Raw genomic sequence first — 23,972 nt, 5'->3', positions numbered from 1 at the left:
TCCCATGCTCCATTTGCCACATTTTCTAATGGCAAAGCCAGTTGTAGTGCCGATTTGAAGTCCAGTTGGGATGAAGGTAGTAGGCAATTCTGCATGGTTACGTCACTAATCCTACATACCAAATGGCCTCTCAGCATTCATTCAAGGTTAACCCAAAATCGCCTGCCTCTGCCAGTTGTCTCAATCTCTTCAAAAACACAATATGGATTCCTCCGATTCTCTAACAGCCAAATAAAATGAATGGCATCTCAGAATTAAAGGAGGTTTGGGGTCATAATATTCCTTACCAACTGGAAAAGCAAAACCCCTTATAATTGAAAATACCGCAAGCCGTCAGGAGGATTATTTGTTGCTTTTCATTTTGCCTGGAAAAAATATTGCATTATTTCCTCATACTGGGCCAAGTCTTCAACAGCAGGATCAAACCAGTTAAGGTTCCTAAATTAAGGCATGATGCCAAAAATGTTTATCCCATCTCTAAGATGACTGTCACAAGCAATGTTTTTCAGGCATGTGGTATTTTGTCCCATGGCCACTGAAATATCTGCATAGTAGTCAGTATCCTGTCACTAAGTCACCCTTTATTTACTTGTGCACAGTACACTGCCTGTGGCCAACCCCTGAATTAAGGAGATTCTAAATACCTCATTAATTCTTTTTTTTTAGGAAAACACCCGGGTGGCCAGTGACAAGCACTGCCCTTCACATCAAAGGGCAGTGCTGTGTGATCAAAACAGTGAAGGGGAGGGTAGGGACTAAATCAAAATAGAATTGGAGGGAGAAATAATGCACTCCACTCCCTGCGGCGCCCACCTCTCCCTGAACAACTCCACGGTGTTGGTCGACACCGCGTGCTCCTTCTCCAAGGACACCCGGGCCCTAACGTAACCGCGGAAGAGGGGCAGGCAAAATACTTCATTAATATTGGTCAGCTAGTACCACTTGATTGGACCACGTTACCAACCTCAATCAAGAACGCCATGATCAATGAGGTCCACCTGGTTCCAATCACTACATAAGAAATAGGAAATATTGTATTGTTAGGGGATTGTGTAACAGAGTCATCAGCCACGATCACACAGTAGCCCTTGTCTCCCAGTAACCATCCTTGTAAAGCAATCAGCCTTAAACTGATGCAGGAACATGAAGGAATTTCCAGGGTACCTGACATAGATATCTGTTAGTGGTACTGATGATCACAGATAACTTGTACTTTGATTGAATAGAATCCTTTTCTGTTGATGAAGTCAGCTGTTATATATTTGTGTGTTCTCAATGTAATGTACCTGGGCAAAGCAAACTATGTTGCCAAATTGTATAACCTGAGCTGCAGCAATGACCTCATCACAGGGAAACAAGGTGATAGTTGTGTGATCTGTCACAAATTGCATTATAATAGCTTTGTTGCATTGGTGAGTTGAGCATTGAGAGATCCCACATAGGTTCCCAGTGGATCCTTGGAAGCAGCCAGTCACATACAAATTTTGTGCAATTGTCATCTTGAGGCCATTGTAAGAGAGTGGTCATCCACCCCTTCAAGTTTCAAATCTTGCTCCAGCAAATAGCATTATTCTGTGGCAACACTCCAGGACATCCTCAGACTGCAGTGGCAATGCACCTCACTCATCTGTCCTCTATAACTCTTGTACCTCCTCTCCATATCATGAGGGGACCTTCAGCTACAACCTCTTCTTGTGAAAGTTGCTGGCAACGCTGCAGGTTTGTACTGACACATTTGTTCTTCCTCAATTTTTTTACTATTTTGCTAAATCCTGGCCACAGTGATTATGACTCTGGCTGTGATTGAATTCATTGGTCATGATTCCAATTGACATGGGTGAAGAATATCAGAAACAGAATTCGGAGTAATGTGAGCAGTCAGCTTTCACATAACACATTATTGACAATTAAACACATTTTTCTATACATTGGAACATGGAAGGCTCTGGCAAGAAGCTATTGAATGCCTCTAAATTGACTTTTGCTGCAGTGGACTGACATAGTGAAAGGGCCACTAGTCAGATGCTGCCTGAACTGCTGTGCTCTTCCAGCACCACTAATCCAAAAAATAGTGAAAGGGCCTCACATAACTCACAAATTGAGACCACATACTCAGACCGTTCACTCCAGCATGGTTGTAGCCATTTTCCATTTCCATTGCCCATTTGCAATTTGGATGAAGATGGAAGGCAACACAGATCAAGATTACAGAGTGAATATCAGGCTCAGACTGGTCTTCTGGATGATCCCCAAAATACCTTCATGTTTCTTTCTTCCTTGCATTCCCTGTTGACTCCATTGGTTCTTAGCTTCCACATGTTTCCACTCAACTTCTTCACTTACATCTTCAACTCCCCCAACATTACCTCCTGAGCCTTGGACCTGTAGATTCGCCACGCAAACCATGTTGATGCACTGTCTGCTCAAAGGCAGGGTGGCAATGACGGTCAATTATACCCCTTCTCTCAGTCACCACGTTCTTCAATGCACAATCATCTCCTACCCAAATATGTTCACAACTGTTCTCTGCTGTGTATCCCAGAATGCTGCATTCAATTCCAATAATTGCCTTCTCCAACACAGCAAACAGTCATGCTCCTTGATAACTTCTATCTGATTGATCTCTGTGCAGCTTCCCAACTGATGTACTGGTTGCATTAGACCTGTGAGAGTCAACATGGCCCACTTTCTACATTACAGTAATATGGAATCCTGAGACCTTGCTCATTGTAAGTGGCTGATTGAACATGTCCAAAATTCTGGGCTGAGATCAGATGCTGCCCTTAACTTACTGTGGTAACGTCCCTTGACTGATGACTCTTAGCTTGACCAAGATTGCTATCCTTAGACTTTGATACATGACCGTTTGTTGAAGCACATGCAGTGTGTTTGCCATATAAGCTACTGGCAAATGCTGTAGGTACTGCAATGATGTAGCATGTTACTGTACAGCAACACACCTATCTCTTTCACTGATCACTGCTGAGAGTTTCACAAGCAGCTTGGCTTTGTGTCTGTGCTGAAAGGCAAGGCAAGGCACAAGGACTGTAAGCCTGTATGTTCTGAATCCAACAGTGAAGTGTAAAACAGGCAAGACAAGACAGAGATGTTATGTGTATCAAAGTAGACATAACGTTAGTGAGTACTAAGACAGAAAGTGAAGAATGCCATGGCACATCCTTTCTGTTGCATGACATGGGTGCTCATCCTTGCAAAGTGGTGTGACAGTAGCATTGCAATATTAAGACATCAAAGTGGAGAACCACATTCCAAGTTAGGCTGAAAGGTGCCATGGGAATGTGGCAAAGCTAGAGGCCCAGAAGAGCAAAGGGCCAGCTGGAGTTGCATGTTCTGGTTTTTATGCTGAGAATTGTCACTATCTAGTTTCTCTCTGCTGTATCGAGGAGTATGTAATTCTATATAAATGAGGCAATATTAGATACTAATAAGATGTAAATACTGGCAAATAGGCCTCTTACCACTCACTGGTGAAATTATCTTCTTGCCATTAAAATATTGAATGGTATTTCAGACATTTTTTTCCCATTCTTCCGATCTCGCCACATTTTCCCAATGACTTGTTATTTTCAACTTTGTTCAAAAGGCTGGGAAAGTTCAACCCATTGTCACTTAAACATTCTAAAAGTAATTAGTTTTTCTAATTTTACATTTCATCTTATTTAATAATTTGTAATGAATAAGTGTGGTGGATGAGGGAAGGGGATAGAGTGGCACATGGATGGTGTCACATGTGAGTAGGATGGCTGGTAGTTACCAGGCTCCTGAGGACCAACAGGTGGGGTGCTGAGTACAGGGGATTGTGCCTCTTCAGCAGATTTTGAGATTGTTGTACCCCCATAGCAGCTGCTGACCTATCCATGGAGGCAGTTATGTTCACGTGAGTTGCTGCACTGAGCAGCTTTTGAGCAATTAGGGCCATTGCGTCCCATATACATTCTGCCACTCCTGTTCCTCCCTATGCACATGGATGAAATCCCTGAATTCTGGCACTATCAGTTACGTTCCTACCTGGGGCTGAGCAGTTAGCTGGTGTTTGGCAGCTTTTTGAATGCCAAAAGCTTTGGGCTTTTCTTTCTCAGTCAGTTGAGGATCTATTGCAGTGAGGTAATCAGCAGCTTGAGCTCCTAACCTTTCTAAGACTGACCATTCCAATGAGGTGTCGGTATCTGAGCTGGTGGGGAATGCAGGAGGTAGCCTTGCCAATGCTTCCTCCATAGGTGCAAATTTTCCATAGGTGGGAGTAGGCTGTCTACCACAGAAGTGGAGACATATTGATGGTAAAGAGAGAGAGAGAGAGAGAGAGAAGGCAGCACAGTCACTTGTTAGAAATGGTGTGCAATGGATGGCACTGACAATTGAGTAAGTGTGAGAGTTGCAGATAATGAAAAGTTCTACTCAATTGGGACATGGATGTTTCAGCATCTCTATAGGAGCAGCCCTTGCCTTCTCCTGTAAGAGACAGGATTTTACCCTCATATTGGGTGCAGAGCCTAATGTTGGGCACTCCTTTACCCATATGGGCTCTCTCTGTCCTGCTATGGACTGGTTTCACATCTAATGAGATAAATAGAAGAAGTGAGTGAGATGGCAATGATTGGCATGATTGTTGGTGCAGGTGGTGTGGTGTTCGAGTTGGAGTGACTAGGCAGTGCAGAGTGCATGCAAGCTCAATAGTGTGCATTTCAGAGTGTTAGAGAAGGTGAGAAAAGACGTTTCAGGCAAAAATGAGAATGGCATAGCATGATGGGTGGGAAGTGGGTGCGGTAGAGGAGATAATGTGAGATAGCAGAGAAAAGAGCTGGGTGTTGCGCGGGCATAATGAAGAAGGCAACTGACCTTTTTACAGCATCGTTTCCTTTGTTCTGTATCTTGAAATAACACTGACCCAGCTGGTGACCTTGGATCAGGTTTGCTGGTTCTGGTGGCATGACCTTTTTTGCTGTCATCCTGGAACAGGACTTCTCTGCTTTGCTCCACACCCTTGACCAGGCCCCCCCAACGTCTTCTTGCAGAATTGCTTAGTGAATATCCCCTTCACCAACATTTTCTGCAAATGTCCTTGACTGAGCTGGGCAGCTTGACCAATTGCACTATGGTGTTTTTTCAAGATGGTGTGGACACTAGGAATGTCACTCTTTTAGCAGATACCTACTGAGTGTCGAGTTGTTCTAGAATGTTGTGTAGTAAGATGAGGCCAAAATCAGATGTGATGGATGCTAGAGGGGCATAGTAAATTGTTATTCAGACAAGTAAACTTATTAACCAGAACGAAAGTAGAGTGAAAATGATGATGAAGACAAACTGGTCCAATTTGTCTTGTATATTTCAAGAAGGAGCTCCAGTATACTCAATACATTTGTTTCCAAGTATTACTGCTTTTTTTCGTGCAATCACTCCAATATGTAGTAGCAAACCCAGGAGCCACTGTCTTTCACCTAACGATCCCATATTGTTTTCCCTTTGGTTTTTCTGTAAGTGGAATTACAATTTTTATTTTACGTTATAGGAATATAGATAGATTAAACAAGTGAGCAAATATCTAGTTAAAGAAATACAATGTGGGAATAAATAAGTGCATTATCTAAACAATGTAAAATTGTGGGCCTCTGAGGAAGCTGGATGAGTCACAAAAGGTCTGCTTTGAAAATTAACATATTGGACATTTTAGGACACATAGCCATAGCCATCATATTTTGAGTGGAATTTCAATGTGGACATACAGGCACAGAGGTAGGGACAATAGCACTGCACTACATGACTCTAATTCCAAGAGGTTAGTGCACAGGTACAGCAAGTAATTAGGAAAGCTTTTGGAATGTTATAATTACATTCCAAGTGGTAGGGGTATGGGTGGGTTTCGCTTCGGCGGGTCGGTGTGGACTTGTTGGGCCGAAGGGCCTGTTTCCACACTGTAATCTAATCTAATCTAATCTACATGTGAGGGAATTTGAGTACAAAAATATGAAGGTTCTGCTTTGGTTATGCAAAGCATTGGTAAACCATTTCTGGAATACTACATATAGTACTGGTCCTTATTTAAGAAAGGATGTAAATGCATTGCAAGCATTTCAGAGGTTTATTAAACGAATACCTAAAATGGATAGGTTGTCTTATGAATAAAGTTTGGACAGGCTACTTTCATTTGCTGGAGTTCTTATACTGTTCTAAGGCAATTTATTTGAAATATACCATCCTAGAGGATCTTGATAGGGTGGATATGGAAAGGATATTCCATGTAGTGAAATAATTTAGAACTAAGTATCTGTTTAAATGCAGAGGAAACAGAGTCTTTATATATTTTTAAGACTGAGAAAGACAGATTCTTAATAATAAAAGGGGTGAAAGGTTATCTGAGTGTAGGTGGGAATCTGAGTGTAGGTCGAGTAATCTTATACTCTTAATTCGTGTATTCATATGTTTTCTGGTCTGTTTCCCCAGGCTGTTGCTATCATAATAGGAGAGTTCCTTAAGAATTTTAGGGCCTAGGTTGTTGTTCTTAACTTATTCTTTCCAAATATGAATAATTGGAATTCTTAACCGCTGTAAATACTAAATTAATACTTGTATTGGCCTATGTTACAGCAGAAGTAAATGCTCATGTAGCAGTAAAGGAAAGATAATAGTATATTGAATAGCATTAAAGTGAATAATGAAGAGATACATAAAAGGATTGAAGCACAAAAAGGTAAAAAGTCAGTTTGTCTACGTAGAAGGATAAGGGAAGCAGTTCTACGGAAACACAACAACCTCTAAGTTCCCCTTCAATACACATATCATCCCAACTTGGAGGTATATCACTGTCATTTCTTCGTCATTATCGGGTCTCAACCCTGGATCTCCATACCTAACAGCACTGCAGGAACGTCTTCACCATATCAACTACAATAATTCGCTAAGGTAGCTTGTTTCCACCTTCTCTCAGTCAATTAGGAATTCCCAATAATTCACCCACCACTTCCATGTATTCTTATGCAATGTCATACCTATCCCTCATACCTACTTTCAACAAATTCCCTCCATTCATCCATAACATTACAATGATCCATAGTTCTTTTCTTTTAGAAGAGAGCACATATATAAGTGTGAAGCAGAGAATTAGGAGTTGGGAGGTCATGTTGTAACTGTACTGGACATTGGTTAGGCCACTTTTGGAATATCGTGTGTAATTCTGGTCTCCTTCCTATCGGAAGGATGTTGTGAAACTTGAAAGGCTTCAGAAACGGTTTACAAGCATGTTGCCAGGATTGGAAGGTTTGAGCTATAGGGAGGGGCTGAATAAGCTGGGGCTGTTTTCCCTGGAGCGTCAGAGGCTGAGGGGTGACCTTATAGATGTTTAGAAAAAGATGACGGGCATGGGTAGGGTAAATAGACAAGATCTTTTCCCTGGGGTGGGAAGTCCAGAACTAGAGGACATAGGTTTTGAGTGAGAGGGGAAAGATTTAAAAGGGATTTAAGGGGTAAAAATATCACACAAAAGGTGGTGCATGTATGCAATGAGCTGCCAGAGGAAGTGGCGGAGGCACAACATTTAAAAGGCATCTGGATGAGTATATGAATAGGAAGGGTTTAGAGGGATATGGGACAAGTTCTGGTAAATGGGACTAGATTAACTTAAGATATCTGGTCGGTATGGACAAGTTGGACTGAAGGGTCTGTTTCCGTGATGTACAACTCTATGACTCTATGACCCTCCAACTCAACTGTTAAGTAAGGACAGCTGGTGCTGTAAATCAATGTGCCTGGTTATCAGAACTGAGAAGATGAGAGCTTTCCAGCTCCTTGATAGCATGATTAAATATTAGAGAGCTACATGATATAAAATATTCATTCATTTTGACATGATTGCCACAGTGAGTGATATTCGATCAAGTGTACAATGGTAACTTCAAAAGTCCATAGTTCCACAGTACTTGTGCCTTTTTTTTAATATTTCTCAAGGTTTTCTTACATTCTTTATCAGGTGGTCTGATTGCCAATAACAGCTTCTCAGTGACAGTCACATTCTTCAAGGGAACTGTCACAGAAGTCATTAAGACCATGCACCATCAGCTCAAGCACAAAGGGGAATCAGTAAGGCAGATAAGTAATTTTCACTTGGTGATGCTAACATCACAAACAAGCAAGAGTGAACGGTGGAGAAATGGAAAATGGTGGAAAGTCTGTATCAGAGCATGCAGGATGCTCCAAGTTCTGCTCAGTTTGATACAGATGCTGTTCAAAGGAGGAGGGGGGTCAATGGAGGCACATCATGCCTGCTTCTGGAAAGACTGCAGGAGTGTATTTCAGGCATGAATGGTATGAAAGTAGCCCAACTGCATGAAGCATCATATATGGAAACCATGAGCAATGTAGGCCTTCATTTATGGACTTGGCGAAAGTGAGGACTGCAGATGCTGGAGATAAGAGTCGAGAGTGTGGTGTTGGAAAAGCACAGCAGGTCAGGCAGCATCCAAGGAGCAGGAAAATCAACGTTTTGGGCAAAAGCCACATGCTGCATTGTGTCCCTGTGCATAGTACAGTATTCAACAGGTGTCCACCTTTACTAAATTACATTGATCAAGAGTATCTCAGAAGTCACGACAGTGATTAGAGTAGCCAACTTTCATCTCTGCTAAAACCACAGAGATTGCACCATCAAGACTGCTAGGAAGAGAAAGCATAATAAACTGTAGGTGCTCAGTGGCAAGTGGAAGGGCAAGTTTATCATTGTTAGAATCTTAAGCTTCTGTTTAATATGGGAGCCACATAAATATTACTCTTTTGCATCATAAGCATCTCATCGATTCTTAATTATTGATTGGAAGTGACTTTTCAGTTGTGTGATAATGAATGAAAAGACATGACTTGATGCCAAGTAATAGCATTCAATGAAGCAGAAGTTTGGTTGTGTTTTCAACATTGCTTTTTGAGAGTAGTATTGGGGACTGCGAGACAAAAGTTACATTTTGTGGGAAAAAGATCTGCCACCCTGCCCACCCACAACATAGCTACATAAAAAACAACAGAAGCTGCCTGAAAAACACAGAAATTAAGCCTGCCAACACATACAGAACACATCCACAATGCCCCAGTCTTGGCCAAACAGGCGAACAAAAAAAACAGATATTGCCAAGCTATTTCCAGACCAGAGAATATACTTCCCAAACAACCTTCACAGTAAAGCTCCCAGCCCCGATTATTACTGCGGTCCCAATATCCTAAGGGCAGTCTAATTTCCCATTGAAACCAATACTGCATAAACAAAGAGGTAGAGCAAGAGACCCTGGAAGACTTCGTTCACAGGAGGAACACAATGGATACACCTGAATGCCAGGAGAAGGGACATTTACATATATTCACGCAGACAGGAAATACAATGAAGATTCCTCTAGAAGACATTCTCACCCACTCATGGAGATGGCTAGAATCTCCTGTGTCAATTACAAATTGAATTGCTACTGCCGGACGTTTGATTAACTTCCAATCAGTTTATTCTTATTTTAATCATTTTACAATTTTCGCCATTGTGCTGTATCTGCTTTACAATTATCACCTTTGTGTTGTACCTCGATAAAGCATGCCTGTACCTTCTGTTCTGGGAAGAGCATTCTGGCCATCTGTGCAGAGAATCAGTTCTGTCTCAGCCTGGTCAATTTCTCTTCCACAATATCACTTTGTTCAATAAGCCGCTTATCAATTTCACCACAATCCTTATTTGTGGTCTCTGATCTATTGGGCTGAATTTTCCCAACACATTTGTATGTAGTTGTTAGTGAAATCTAAGTGAACCTTGCAATGTACACCACTGGTGATCATTAACCATATCATCAGTCTTTCTCCAACTTTCCTCATTTTCCTTAGAATAAGGTGAGGAAGTTCAGTGTGCGCTATTCCTTACTCAGATCCAGACCAGACAGCACTCCACTGCTTTGCACAAAGCAATATATCATGAACATTCCAGAGATGCTACCTGGTCTTTACTGAAGGACAACTTCAGATTGTCCAGGCACATAAGTTATGCAGCCACTTGTCAATGTCTTGTTTGATGATACATCTGACAAAAGAAATCACAGTCAATAGATTTCTCCTGGAGCTCATTACCTAGACTTCTTGGACATATCATGAAAACTGCCATAGTCACAGAGATGTACAGCATGTAAACAGACCCTTCGATCCAACTCATCCATGCCGAACAGATATCCTAACCCAAGCTAGTCCTATTTGCCAGCACCTTGCCTGTAGCCTTCCAAACCCTTCCTAATCATACACCATCTAGATACCTTTTAAATGTATTAATTGTACTAGCTTCCACCACTTCCTCTGGCAGCTCATTCCATATATGTACCACCCTCTGTGTAAAAAATTAGCCCCTTAGGTCTCTTTTATATCTTTCCCATTTCACCCTAAACCTACACCCTGTAGTTCTGGACTCCCACCCCAGGAAAGAGACTTTGTCCATTTTCCTATCCATGCCCCTCATGATTTTAAAAACCTCTATAAGGTCACCCCCTGAGCCTCCGACATTCCAAGGAAAACAACCCAAGCCTATTCAACCTCTCCCTGTAGCTCAAATCCGCTTACCCTGGCAACATCCTTGTAAGTCTTTTCTGAACCCTTTCAAGTTTCACAACATCTTTCCGATAGGAAGGAGACCAGAATTGCATGCAATATTCCAACAGAAGCCTAACCAATGTCCTGTACCACCACAACGTGACCTCCCAAATCCTGTACTCAATACTCTGACCAATAAAGGAAAGCATACCAAATGTCGCCTTCACTATCCGATCTACCTGTGACTCTACTTTCAAGGAGATTTGAACCTGCACTCCAAGGTCTCTTTGTTCAGCAACACTCCCTAGGACCTTACCATTAAGTGGATAAGTCCTGCTAAGATTTTTCTTTCCAAAATGCAACACCTTACATTTATCTAAATTAAACTGTGCCCTGTTTGATACAAGTGATTTATCTAATTGGCTTGCTTTCAGGCTATATGTAGGGGAATGGGTCTGGGTGGGTTGCGCTTCGGCGGGTCATAGAGTCATAGAGATGTACAGCATGGAAACAGACCCTTGGGTCCAACCTGTTCATGTCGACCAGATATCACAACCCAAACTAGTCCTACCTGCCAGCACCCGGCCCAAATCCCTCCAAACCCTTCCTATTCATATACCCATCCAAATACCTCTTAAATGTTGCAATTGTACCAGCCTCCACCACATCCTCTGGCAGCTCATTCCATACACATACCACCCTCTGTGTGAAAAAGTTGCCTCTTAGGTCTCTTTTATATCGTTTCCCCTCTCACCCTAAACCTATGCCCTCTAGTTCTGGACTCCCCAACCCCAGGGAAAAAACTTTGTCTATTTATCCTATCCATGCCCCTCATAATTTTGTAAACCTCTATAAGGTCACCCCTCAGCCTCCAACGCTCCAGGGAAAACAGCCCCAGCCTGTTCAGCCTCTCCCTGTAGCTCAGATCCTTCAACCCTGGCAACTTCCTTGTAAATCTTTTCTGAACCCTTTCAGGTTTCACAACATCTTTCTGATAGGAAGGAGACCAGAATTGCATGCAATATGCCAACAGTGGCCTAACCAATGTCCTGTAACAGCCGCAACATGACTTCCCAAATCCTGTACTCAATGCTCTGACCAATAAAGGAAAGCATACCAAATGCCGCCTTCACTATCCTATCTACCTGTGACTCTACTTTCAAGGAGCTATGAACCTGCACTCCAGGGTCTCTTTGTTCAGCAACACTCCCTAGAACCTGACCATTAAGTGGATAAATCCTGCTAAGATTTTTCTTTCCCAAAATGCAACACCTTACATTTATCTAAATTAAACTGTGCCCCGTTTAATACAAGTGATTTATCTAATTGGCTTGCTTTCGGGGTATAAAATTAATTTTATGAAGTTGGAGGCCATGCCTGTGGGGGACCTTATAGAATATCCAATCTTGGGGATGGAACCCATTTCCCTTTCAGGTGGTCACAGGGAGGTTTCTTATATTTAGGCATTTTTATCACCCCGGACTTCAATCACTTATATAAAGCTAACTTTTTGCAGTTGCTGAAGATGATTAGACAAGACATTCAGCGCTGGGAGGATCTTCTGATATCCTAGGTGGGTAGAATAGCTCTGGTCAAAATGAATATTCTTCCTCGCTTATTCTTTCCCATCCAAATGCTCCTTTTGATGCTACCTTGGCAGACACTATCGAGGCTTTATAATTGGCTTGGATCTTTCATCTAGCATCATATGCGGCCTTTTATTAAGCTTTCCAAGTTGCAGCTTCTGCAGGGGATTGGAGGTTTGGATTTCCTGGATTTTAAAAAATATCAATTGAGTTCCTTACGATCCTATGTGGCTGACTGGGCTTGCCAGGACCCGTGGTCAATCTGGTTGCACATCGAGACCTCCCAGGCAAAATGCCCCCTTGTTAATTCATTGTTTCTGGACAAGATGAGGACTGTTATGGACCATTGCAGAAACCCAATTGTCCTTAACATGGTTAAAGCATGGGGAATGATGCTACAAGGTGATGGCAATTTACAAAAAACCTCACCTTCCATTCCCATAATAGGAATGTTAGGAGTTCGGCTGGGGTCGATGGTCTCTGGCTTTAAGCTCTGGGAGTCTGGAGGAGTTTCCTGTTTGGGAGATTTAATTGACGGGAAGGTCATGATGTCTTTTGAGCAGCTGATTCAGAGATATGAGCTATCTAGGAGGGACCTTTATCGTTACTTTCAGGTTAGGGATTTTATAGAGAAAAAGCCAACACTGATTGTTAGTCCCTGTAAGTTAGTCTCTACGGAGAGGAGAGTGCTTCGGTCTACGGGGTGCTCTCTTGATTTGCACCCTATAGTTTGTAAGTTTGCAGATGACACCAAAATTGGAGGTGTAGTGGACAGCAAAGAGGGTTACCTCAAATTACAACAATATCTTGATCAGATGGGCCAATGGGCTGAGAAGTGCTAGATGGAGTTTAATTTAGATAAATGAGAGGTGCTGCATTTTGGGAAAGCAAATCTTAGCAGGACTTATACACTTAATGGTAAGGTCCTGGGGAGTGTTGCTGAACAAAGAGACCTTAGAGTGCAGATTCATAGCTCCTTGAAAGTGGAGTTGCAGCTAGATAGGATAATGAAGAAAGCATTTGGTATACTTTCTTTTATTGGTCAGAGTATTGAGTACAGGAGTTTGAAGGTCATGTTGCAGCTGTACAGAACATTGATTAGGCCACTGTTGGATAATTGCATGCAATTCTGGTCTCCTTCCTATCAGAAAGATGTTGTGAAACTTCAAAGGGTTCAGAAAAGACATACAAGGATGTTGCCAGGGTTGGAGGATTTTAATTATAGGTAGAGGTTGGAGCGTCAGAGGCTGAGGGGTGACCTTACAGAGGTTTATAAAATCATGAGGGGCATGGATAGGATAAATAGACAAAGTCTTTTCCCTGGGGTGGGGGAGTCCAGAACTAGAGGGCAAAGGTTTAGGGTGAGAGGGGAAAGATATAAAAGATATCTAAGGGGCAACTTTTTCACGCAGAGGGTGATACATGTATGGAATGAGCTACTAGGGCAAGTGGTGGAGGCTAGTTTGATTGCAACATTTAAGAGACATCTGGAAGGGTATATGAATAGGAAGGGTTTGGGGGGATATGGGCTGGGAGCTGGCAGGTGGGACTACATTGGGTTGGGATATCTGGTCGGCATGGACGTGTTGGACCGAAGGGTCTGTTTCTGTGCTGTACATCTCTGCGACTCTATTTATACTGCTATTCATGATCATCTTGTTCTTTAATCACCACCACATGCAGAAAGCCTTGGACAACACACAGGGTTGGGCTGACGACAAGTGGCAAGTGACATTCATGCCACAGAATTTCCAGGCAATGACTATCTTCAGAATGAATCTTCCCTTGATATTCAATCACATTACTATCACTGAACCCTCCCACCATCAACATCCTGGGGATAACTACTGACAAGAAGCTTAACTGGATCAACTACATAAATACTATGTCTACAAAAACAGATCAGACGTTGGGAATTCGGCAGTGAGGACTGCTAGACTGCTCCAAAACTTGTCCATCATCTACAAATTTGAAATGTGACATGTTCTCCACTTGCTTGTATGAATACAACTCTGGCAACAGTCAAAAATATTGATATGACCCACAGCCCTTAATTGTTAACATATTCAGTACTTGAAACATGCACTTCTTCCATCTCTGATGCACGAAGGAAGCAGTATGTACTATCTAAAAGATGCACTGCAGCAACTCACCAAGGTTTCTTTACCTTCCAAACCTGTGTCCTTACCTATAAAGAAAAAGGTACCAAGTTTGCAGAAGCAATGCCACCTGGAAGTTCCTGTCTAAGTCTCTTACTGCCCTTTCTTCAAACTGTACTACCATTTCTTCAGTAATTTTGAAATTTTGAAAGCCTTGAAAGAAAGCTCTGAATCCCAAGTGAACATAACTTATTGAAGGTGCATGTTACATGTTAGGGCCCAAGATGAAGAAGATTGCTTTTGTCATTATGTGACTTTACTAATGCAGCTCACAGAATCCCATGATTCATGTAACTAAAATATCTAATTGGGGACATTATTGTATTAGGCATAAGAGAACAGTGACATATGTCTACAAAGAGAGGAGAAAATGACCCTCGGGAAAACAGTCCGCACGTACAGAAGTACTAAGTATGTAAATCAGCAACTAGAGCATGTTAATGGCAGAACAGACCAGGTCTTGTATATGATGATAGATAATCCTGGCATAAATAGAAGAACAATCAATGATAAAGACCAGGTTGGAAGTTCTGTAGAGGATATCACTCAAATGAAGATACGTTCAGTGTGAGGAAACTGCAGGTATCTGAGTAATTATGCACACATATATATAGGCTCAAAAAAAGAGACCATAGGTACAATGGTGATCAGTGGATACATATAAGCCAAAGATTCTGATGAATCAGTCTACACCATACAACAGGTTCATTCTGTCAAATCTACAGGCAATAAACTGTTGGAATGATGTTTGTAGTGGGAGAACAACAGGTGTCAGATCAGTAATGGTGCATGAACCAACATCATGATCTCCACTGACTTGTGCTAATTGGTGATCCAAAGATCAAGCCCTCAGAGTAAATTTGAAGCTATACAATGGCATCATACTTCTGCTGAGAGGATAGGTTAATCTCTCAACCCAATAACAATGACAAGAACAAAAATCTGGAGTTCCAGATCATGAATGCTACTTGTCTCAGTTACAGCAAGTCCAAAGCTTGGAAGACAACACATAATATGCCAAAAGCACATGCAGCATGTCACAACATTTTAAACCTTTGACCACAGAACAAATCAAGAGGTGTGCAACCATATGTTTAGAGGGTTAGACTGTCTTCCTGGAGAATATACTTCCTGAAGTAAATGAGAGTGCATGATGAATTCAGCATCTACTGAGGAAAGTTCCAATTACTCTCAAGGCTAGCCTGAATGATGAAATTGAGCAGCTGCAAAATAAAGGAGTAATTAAGAAAATTAAACTCTTACAGCGTGGATTAGCAAAATAGCAACAGTTAAACAACCTGAAAAGTTGCGAATGTGCAACAGCTCAAAGGAATTAAATGAAATGTTGAAGATTTCTCATTAGTCCATGCCAGCCATCTGAAACAAATTTGCTACATTTTGCAGATACGAAAGCCTTTAACTACTCAGATGCAGAGGATGGTTACTGGCAAGTGAAACTGGATGTAAATACCAGCTTTCTAAATACATTCTCATCACCATTTGGAGATACAGCTGGTTTCACATGCTTTTTGACAATCCCATGGCTCCAAAGAATTATCAATACGGACAATAAAAAAAGTTGGGAATTATAATGGATGATCTGTACATTTATGAATGTGGAGACACAGTGAAAGAAGTCATTGTTGACCATGATCATAGTCTAGTATAACAACCAGATAGAGCTGGCCAGATGGACCTCATTCTGAACAATAAAATACTGCAATTAGAAGTGAGGTATGGATGTCACATACCAACAGCAGAAGGTCTTCCCCCATATTCTGAAAAGCTGAGAGCTGCACTTTTAATTTAGCAAACAACAGATATAAAAGCAGTGTAACCATTTGTTGATTTCTAGTTTATTGTTGGCATGGGAACTATTATGTCAAATCATTGCCAAGGACTGGAATATTGGAACACAAATGAAAAGCACTGTTTACAGAAATCCAGCAAATAGCAATGACAACATCTGTGCTGAAATGCAGTGATGTATATGATGAGGCCGCCCTGCAGCACGATGCCAGAAAGACAGGTCTTGAGTAATCCAGATACAGAAAAGACATGCAGTTGCATTTTCAACCAAGGCATTGACGCAAATAGAACAAAACTATGCTCTGATTGAAAGAGTGATTGGCCATTGTTACTATTTGTGCGGTTTCTCCAATATCTACTTGGAAGAGACAAAATCAGGCAGGTCCAACAACAAACCACATCAAAGCATTTTCCTCAATCCACGAGCATCTGCTTCAAAGTGTCTAAAAAGATTGTTACTTTGGTACAGATACACCACTTAGATATAATATACAAGAAAGGGATGCAGGTATATATTGTTGACATCCTGATAGGAGCTGCACGCTCATTGCAGAAAGTAAAGATTGCCATGACTGAGCGTGAACTCTTTCCAGATCCACCATGAAGCAGCAGCTCAAAATGTGCTGGAAGCTATCAACCCAACAGGGACATTAAATATAACAAATAAGGGCTTTACTCAAATCAAGTGAACTACACATCAAGATAGAATTCTCCAAATGTTGCAAGAATTATGGATGAAAGGATGGCACAAAAACATCGAGAGTTGCTATAAGAGAATCAGTGTCCTGTTATTCAGAAGGAGTAGACTCATTATTCCTAAGGAGTTGAAAAGAAAGATGTTAAAGTACATCCATGCAAGCCACCAAGGAATTGAGTCAAACCTGAGAGAGGCAAGAGATGTACTTAATGAGACAAACAAGAAGAATGAAATCAAAGGTCAAATCAGCCAGTGCAGTGCTCATAATGAAGTAAGCTAGAAAGTACATGACAACCTTAAAAGATCATGGATGAATTCAAGAACAAACCTCTTCATTCTCACAGAAACTACTTATATCATTGTCATAGACTATTATTCTAACTATGGGAAATAGAACAGCAGACTACAACACTACAAATGGGATTGTCAAATGCCTGAAAGCACAGTTCAGTCATTATAGTATTCTCAATATTATGATGGTCAATAACAACCCTCAGCTACACAAGTGAAGAAATCAGCTGCATCATAAATGATTGGACAATTGAACATTGTACATCATCTTCACATTGTCCACAGCCAAATGTAAAGACTGAGATGGAAGTGAAAATCGCCAAGGAATTAAAGAAATTAAGCAAATGCAGTACAGATGTACACAAGGCAATTCTCTGGTAGAGAAACACACCAGACAGGATGAAAAGTAATCCAGAGCAGAGATTAATGTCACATACCCAAAGTACCCTTTGAATAGCTAAAAAGCTACAAAGCCAGAAGCAGTAACAGGAATGAGAGATAAAACAGATGAATGGCAGAAAACTACATATCGTTTTGACAAGACTGTAAGACCATTGTCAGAGTTGAGCATTGTCGACCTAGTCAGGATACAAAATATTTTCATCTGAGCAACAGTCAGCCCACGTGGCAACTTGGAACCTACACAGAGCAATTTTCACCTCTATAGTTTAAGTGAACAGCCAGATAAACCAGCTTAACTTTAGGCACATGTGCAAAAGTGGAGAAGCTATTACTCAGTTTTATGTATCTCATCAGAATTGGTGAACTCACTTCCTTACAGACCACAGTTTGACCAACAGTCCTGAGGTCCACAGATCCTAACTATGAAAATGGAACATCAGGAACAACGGCAAGTCAATACCATGGGAATAATAATCCCCATGGCAGGAAGATCACCCAGATATTAGCCAATGATACTGCACATACAACATTAACAGATCAGCAAAATTTAAAGGTGTTAGATAGAATCTTATAAAGTCTTGAATGATGCCTATTATGGGAGAGGTATGGCAGAATAATGTGAGAAGTACTGCGAGGTCCATCTTGACATTAAACAACTCACTGGATATTTTAACTGAGTTCTGGAGAGATTATCATTGGGTTGTGGTTAGTTATAAGACCATAAGACATAGGAGCAGATGGATTATTGCTTGTTAACCATCTTATAAACTGCACATCTCACCTCATTAATTTGCAGTTTTTTATCAGGCTGTCATGAGCAAACTAGATGGTCAGAACTCTAGACATGGATATCAGTGTGGGTACTCAGCTTGCTGCTCACTCCAAAGTACCTCCACGTTGGACCTCAACATCTTGGTACAGGTTTCAGGGAAACCAGCCATGGACATTGCTGTCTGATGTCAAGATTAGAGTGGTGCTGGAAAAACACAACAGATCAGGCAGCACCCGAGGAGCAGGAAAATTGACGTTTCGGGCAAAAGCCCTTCATCAGGAATCATTCCTGATGAAGAGCTTTTGCCTGAAATTTCAATTTTCCTGTTCCGAGGATGCTGCCTGACCTACTGTGCTTTTCCAGCACCACTCTAATCTCCAGCATCTGCAGTACCCACTTCTGCCACTGCCTTCTGATGTGCCAGCCTTAAGAACCATTATGCCACATCTCCAATCCACATACAGTATGCTTCTACATTTCAATCCTGCACCTTGGGAGACAACAGCAACTATCATTGTAATGCTTCAGCAAGGACACTTTGCACTTAGGACATACACCAGCTCATGGAGGGACCAGGTTGTGTCACTGGGCTGTTTCTTGTTATCTTAGCATTCACTCACTTGGAGCCTACCTGGAGGCTCACAGCATCCCTACTTTCTTTGGTTTTAACTTTTTTTTTTAACCTTAGTCTTCTCTTTAAAATATCAGGCTTAAAGTACGCTGCATTGCCATACCATTCAGTGCAGACACAAAGCCGTAAAATTTGTCATCGCTGTCAGCAGTCTACAGTCTCTTCAGTCAGGGGGTCTTGCACAATAAGTCAAGTGCAATCTCTGATACCAGTTCAGGGCTTGGATACTACAATTTGAGGCAGCAGGGATCAGGATCCTCTTTTTGTAAGGGGCAAAGAGCCAAATGTCAGGCAGACATCTTCTCCGGCCCTATACTACTCGCTAGAATAGTTGGATAACAAGGACACTGATATCAGACTTCTAATGTTGACTTTAGCTCCGCCTTCACCACCACAATTCCACCCAAGCTCATCTCCAAAATCTGAGACCTAAGACTCTGCTTTCCCCTCTGCATCTGGATCCTCAACTTCCTGACCCACAGATCACAATCAGTAAGGACAGGGGAAAATACGTCAACAATTATCGTCAACACCGGTGCTCCATAAGGCTGCATACTCGGTCCCTTATTATACTGCTCCATGGCCAAATTCAGCTGTAATTCCATTTATAAATTTGCTGATGACACTGCCATAGAGGGTTGGATCTCAAACAACAACGAGACAGAGTACACGAAAGAGATAGACAGTTTAATAGCATGGTGTAAAGACAACAATCTCTGGCTCAATGTCAGCAAAATGAAGGAGCTGGTCATCAACTTGAGGAAGTAGCGTGCAGGAGATACCCCTGTCTATATCAGTGGTGCTGAGATGGAGTTGGTTGAGAACATTGTGCTGCTGAGGTCTATCATGATTGAATAGTCAGCAAGCAAGTTGGTCTACAGATAGAACACAAGTCAACATCATGCTACACTGCATGAGATAATCATCAATGCGTTTGTTCATGATGGTACTGAAGAAATTCAAAAACACAGCCTGTTTGAAAGCAGAAAAATCCTTATTGAAAGGTCAGGTTAACTCACATGGGAAAGGCAAGTGATCAATATGTGTGCCATATTGATAGCAAATAACCACACTAGCATCTTGTCAGAATGCTGACAAAATTCCCAAATTTAAATTGGGATATTGAATACCACATAATGGAATTCAAAATTTTTAACCAGTTTGGAGATTTGGGAGTGTTCAATGCAGAAACATTGGGAACAAAGATTTACATGGACTTAACATGTGAGCATTATGAGCTAAAGGTAGAAAAGACCTCTAAAAGATTTGGATCATGTTAGGAAACCAATTCAGTGTCAGGTTAAACTTTGTATTCATTGACTACAATTTATGTAATTTAGACAGAAGTCCACAGAATTCATAAACCACTTCATGTGCAGAGACAGGTAAAAGAGCTCATTTTGTGACTTTTCAAGTGGGGAACTAACAAATTGAATTGCTAAACTGTGATCTCATTCAAACCCATGAAGTTTTCAAGAAATATTTGCTAGATACACTAAACATTTATTGTCTCAGAGCTAAAGGATTGATGTGCTTACAAATTGATCATTATAGGTCTACAAAGCTTCCAGGTCATAAGTACAAGTGCAGCAAACATGAAGAACAAAACACTTCAATTTTCTCTGAATTCATGAAGCTAAAATCTCAGCTCTCTACTTTGGAGAAAAAAATGAAATTTTGTGTAGAAAAGGCTGCACAACTAACTCAGGATAAATGCAAAGTTGAGAATGCCATTGTGAGAATGCTGGCATCTTTGGGGGGCACATTCACTTAGCTCATAGATATGACTAAAGAGCTGAAAGGGAAATAAAAAGAACAGAATGAACTACCAGCTCTGTATAATCAATCATATCACAAGATTGCCTGTGTGTTGAAAAGTCTAGAGTAACATAGAACAGATCAGGCTCAGCAGGAACAGCTACAGAAATGTTGGTTTGAGCTCCAAGCAATACTATAGAAAATGAGAGACCTGCAAAATCAGATGGAAATGCACAGTGCTCATAACAAGGAGCTGCAAATCATTCATGACACAGTCCTTTTGAGAAATAAATGTTAATAATTATATTCTTCAGAAAGAGCTCAAGCAGGATATAAAGGAAATAAAACAATCACTGAAGAAGCATGAAGAAGTGGTCCAGGCTTCAGAGGAGAAGAAAGAGTTGGAGAAGATGTATAGTTATTACAGCAGGTTATGACCAAGAAAATAAACGTATCTAACAGAACGTACCAATTTGGTAGAATTTTTAAAAATGCAAGGTGTAAAATTAGAAACGTTAAAATGAGCTGGAAGCTATTAAGGAACAAAACAATATATGCCAAGAAGATTTGATACATTTGAAACAGCTTGAGCAGCTAGATCATTCTGTATCTAACCTGGAACAGATGTTGGCTGTAGCGCATCAGGATAAGCAATTCTGGAACAGCACCTGCATTAAATCCATGAAAGAAAATCTTGACAGAAATAGGAACATCAGGCAACATCACTGATGACTGTGGAAATCAACAGCACCTCCAGACAAAGTCACCATTACATAATTTGGGCATATTAACAACTACTTATACAGGCTCAATAAAACACTTGTGAATTTTTTGTTTTAGAAAATGATTCATGGAATTGGGGCATCACTTGTAGAACGAGTACTTATTGCCATCCCTTCTTGCCCTTGAGAAGGTGATGATGAGCTGTTTTCTTCAAATGCTCCTGTATGTGTGTTGTTGATACACCAACAATTTTGTTAGGAAGGGAGTTCCAGGATTTTGATCCAGACACACTGAAGGAACAGCAATACATTTTCATGTCAGGATGGTAGTGGATTGGACAGAACCTTGCAAGTGGTTGTGTTCCCATGTATCTGCTACCCCTATCCTTTGAGGTGGAAGTGGTTATGTTTTTAGCAGGTGCTCTCTAAAGAGTTTTGGTGAATTTCTGTAGTGCAACATCTTGTGGAGCATCTACTGTAGATCTACTGAGCATTGGTCATGGACTGACAGGCTGTTTGTTGAAGCAGTACCACTCAAGTGGACTGCTTTGTCCTGAATGGTGTCAATTGTAAATAGTTAAATGTTATTTTGCAATAGGGCCGCATGGTGGCTCAGTGGTTAGCACTGCTGTTTCACAGCACCAGGGACCTGGGTTCAATTTCCACCTTGGGGGACTGGCTCTGTGGAGTTTGCACACATTCTCCCCGTGTCTGCGTGGGTTTCCTCTGGTTGCTCTGGTTTCCTCCCACAATCCAAAGATGTGCAGGTCAGGTGAATTGGCTATGCTAAATTGCCCATAGTGTGAGGTGCATTAGTCAGGGGTAAATACGGATCTGGGTGGGTGACTCTTTGGAGGATTAGTGTGGACTTGCTGGGCAGAGGGCCTGTCTCCATACTGTCAGGAATCAAATCTAATTTAATCAAAAGAGGGGATTGTTTTTTGCGTATATTGCTTTTGAGGATTCCATTTGCTGTTTGCCTGCAATGCTGTTATCTTGCCTGTGAGTTAGACTGCTTTGGATTTGCAAGCTGCCTAGACAGAAATCAGTTAGTGTGTTGTAATATCTGCTTCATAATTTGTAATGAGGCTTAATGTCAAAAAAGAGTTAATTAACCTCTGATGAGCAATTGATTATTACATCATTATCATTAACATAACACTGTCCGCCAATTAAAAGTGATGTAAGTGGAAACAGGAAGAATTATATTGCAAGCAGTTCTGTCTGCATATCCATGAAGTATTGATAAGAATATCATCTAATCCAATATTGTACTGTCCAAGAATGATCTGACAAGTTTTAAGCAAAACTTATGCTATTATATTAATTGCGAAACTAGGTCTTGACACAAATTTGGGAATTCCACAAATGAGTAGATCTGTATCTCCGTAAATATATTAATGTTTAATATGTTTGAATCAAATTCCTCCATCACCACTTAAATGGATACATTAAGCAATTAAAAATAAATAAGTTAATTACTTAAAAAAGCAGAACAAGTAAAACGAAGTAAGAACAAGAAATGTGCATTATTCATTGTATTATATAATTTACAACCACTTCTGATCCAATACTGCGTCAACTACAGAATTTTCACTGACTAAACGCACCTGATAATAGTTGTAGTTAGGATAAGAAGAAGTGTTTGTGTTAGGACAACCTGTCATTGGATCCAGATGGGAGTTAGGAGGACAGCATTGCAAGACAGCTAGAAAAAGAAAACCCAGATCAGTAAAATGCTGTAAAAATGTCATGTGACAGTTTTCATAAGAGTATAATTCAACAAGTGAAGCTTAAAAAAATTAAATAAAGATTATTTTCATAGATCATAATGAAAAAAGTGTGGGTATCGAAGTTATTTGTGAAACAATTTAACAGACACTGAGAGAAACATCGCAATAACATGCTGATATTCACATGCTCATTTGGGGATTACAGAAAAATGCCAGGATAATACCCAAGGAATTTGGCCATTTCTGCAAAGATTTAGAGATTCTGGTAGGATAGAACACTAAGAAGTTGTAACATTTATATATTCATACACAATAAAATTAATTCATTCAATGACACAATTTGTCATCTGCTCAAGACGTTTCCTTTCATTCAATCTTGGGGGGTGGTTGCTGATCTAAAATTGCTCTTGAGAAGTTGGTGGCAAGCTACCATCTTAAACTAAAATAATCATTGTGCCAAGGATACTCTGGCAACACTGTTACTTGGGGGTTCTACAGAATTTTGAATCGCAAGGATGAAACAATGACAATATATTTCCAAATAAGGATGGCATATAATTTGAAGGGGAAGATTTAGTTGCTGGTATTTACATATTGTTGCTGTTCACGTTCTTCTAAGTTACTTTAGGATTTTGGAAGGTGGTACTGTGATATGAAGCCTTGGTGAGCTATTGCAGTACATCTTATAGATGATACATATAGACACTATATGTATCTATAGAAGCTAATGATGAATAGATTACTGCATAAGACAACTTGTGGAATGTCAATTAAGTGGATCACTTTGTCCTGGATGGTTGAGTTTTTTTAAATTGGTTGAAGGTACACTTCATCCAGGCATCACATTCCCAATTTATGTTT

At 40.7% G+C, this 23,972-nt stretch overlaps 1 protein-coding gene across 1 annotated transcript in view; it reads right to left on the bottom strand.

The window, feature by feature from the left end:
* Positions 1-23,972, bottom strand: part of hsf5 (heat shock transcription factor family member 5) — a 95,726-nt gene that overhangs the window by 38,520 nt on the left and 33,234 nt on the right. The window contains exon 3 of the mRNA XM_087977097.1: positions 22,989-23,086. Coding sequence (XP_087833223.1) covers positions 22,989-23,086 — 98 coding nt within the window. The remainder of the gene's footprint in view (positions 1-22,988; positions 23,087-23,972) is intronic.

This window comes from Chiloscyllium plagiosum, unplaced genomic scaffold (assembly GCF_037043375.1).
Source record: "Chiloscyllium plagiosum isolate Xiang-an unplaced genomic scaffold, Cpla_swu_hap1 HiC_scaffold_31, whole genome shotgun sequence".
NCBI classification, from domain to species: Eukaryota; Metazoa; Chordata; class Chondrichthyes; order Orectolobiformes; family Hemiscylliidae; genus Chiloscyllium; species Chiloscyllium plagiosum.
The sequence above is the reverse complement of the archived record's forward strand: the minus strand, read 5'-3'. Positions and strand labels throughout refer to the sequence as shown.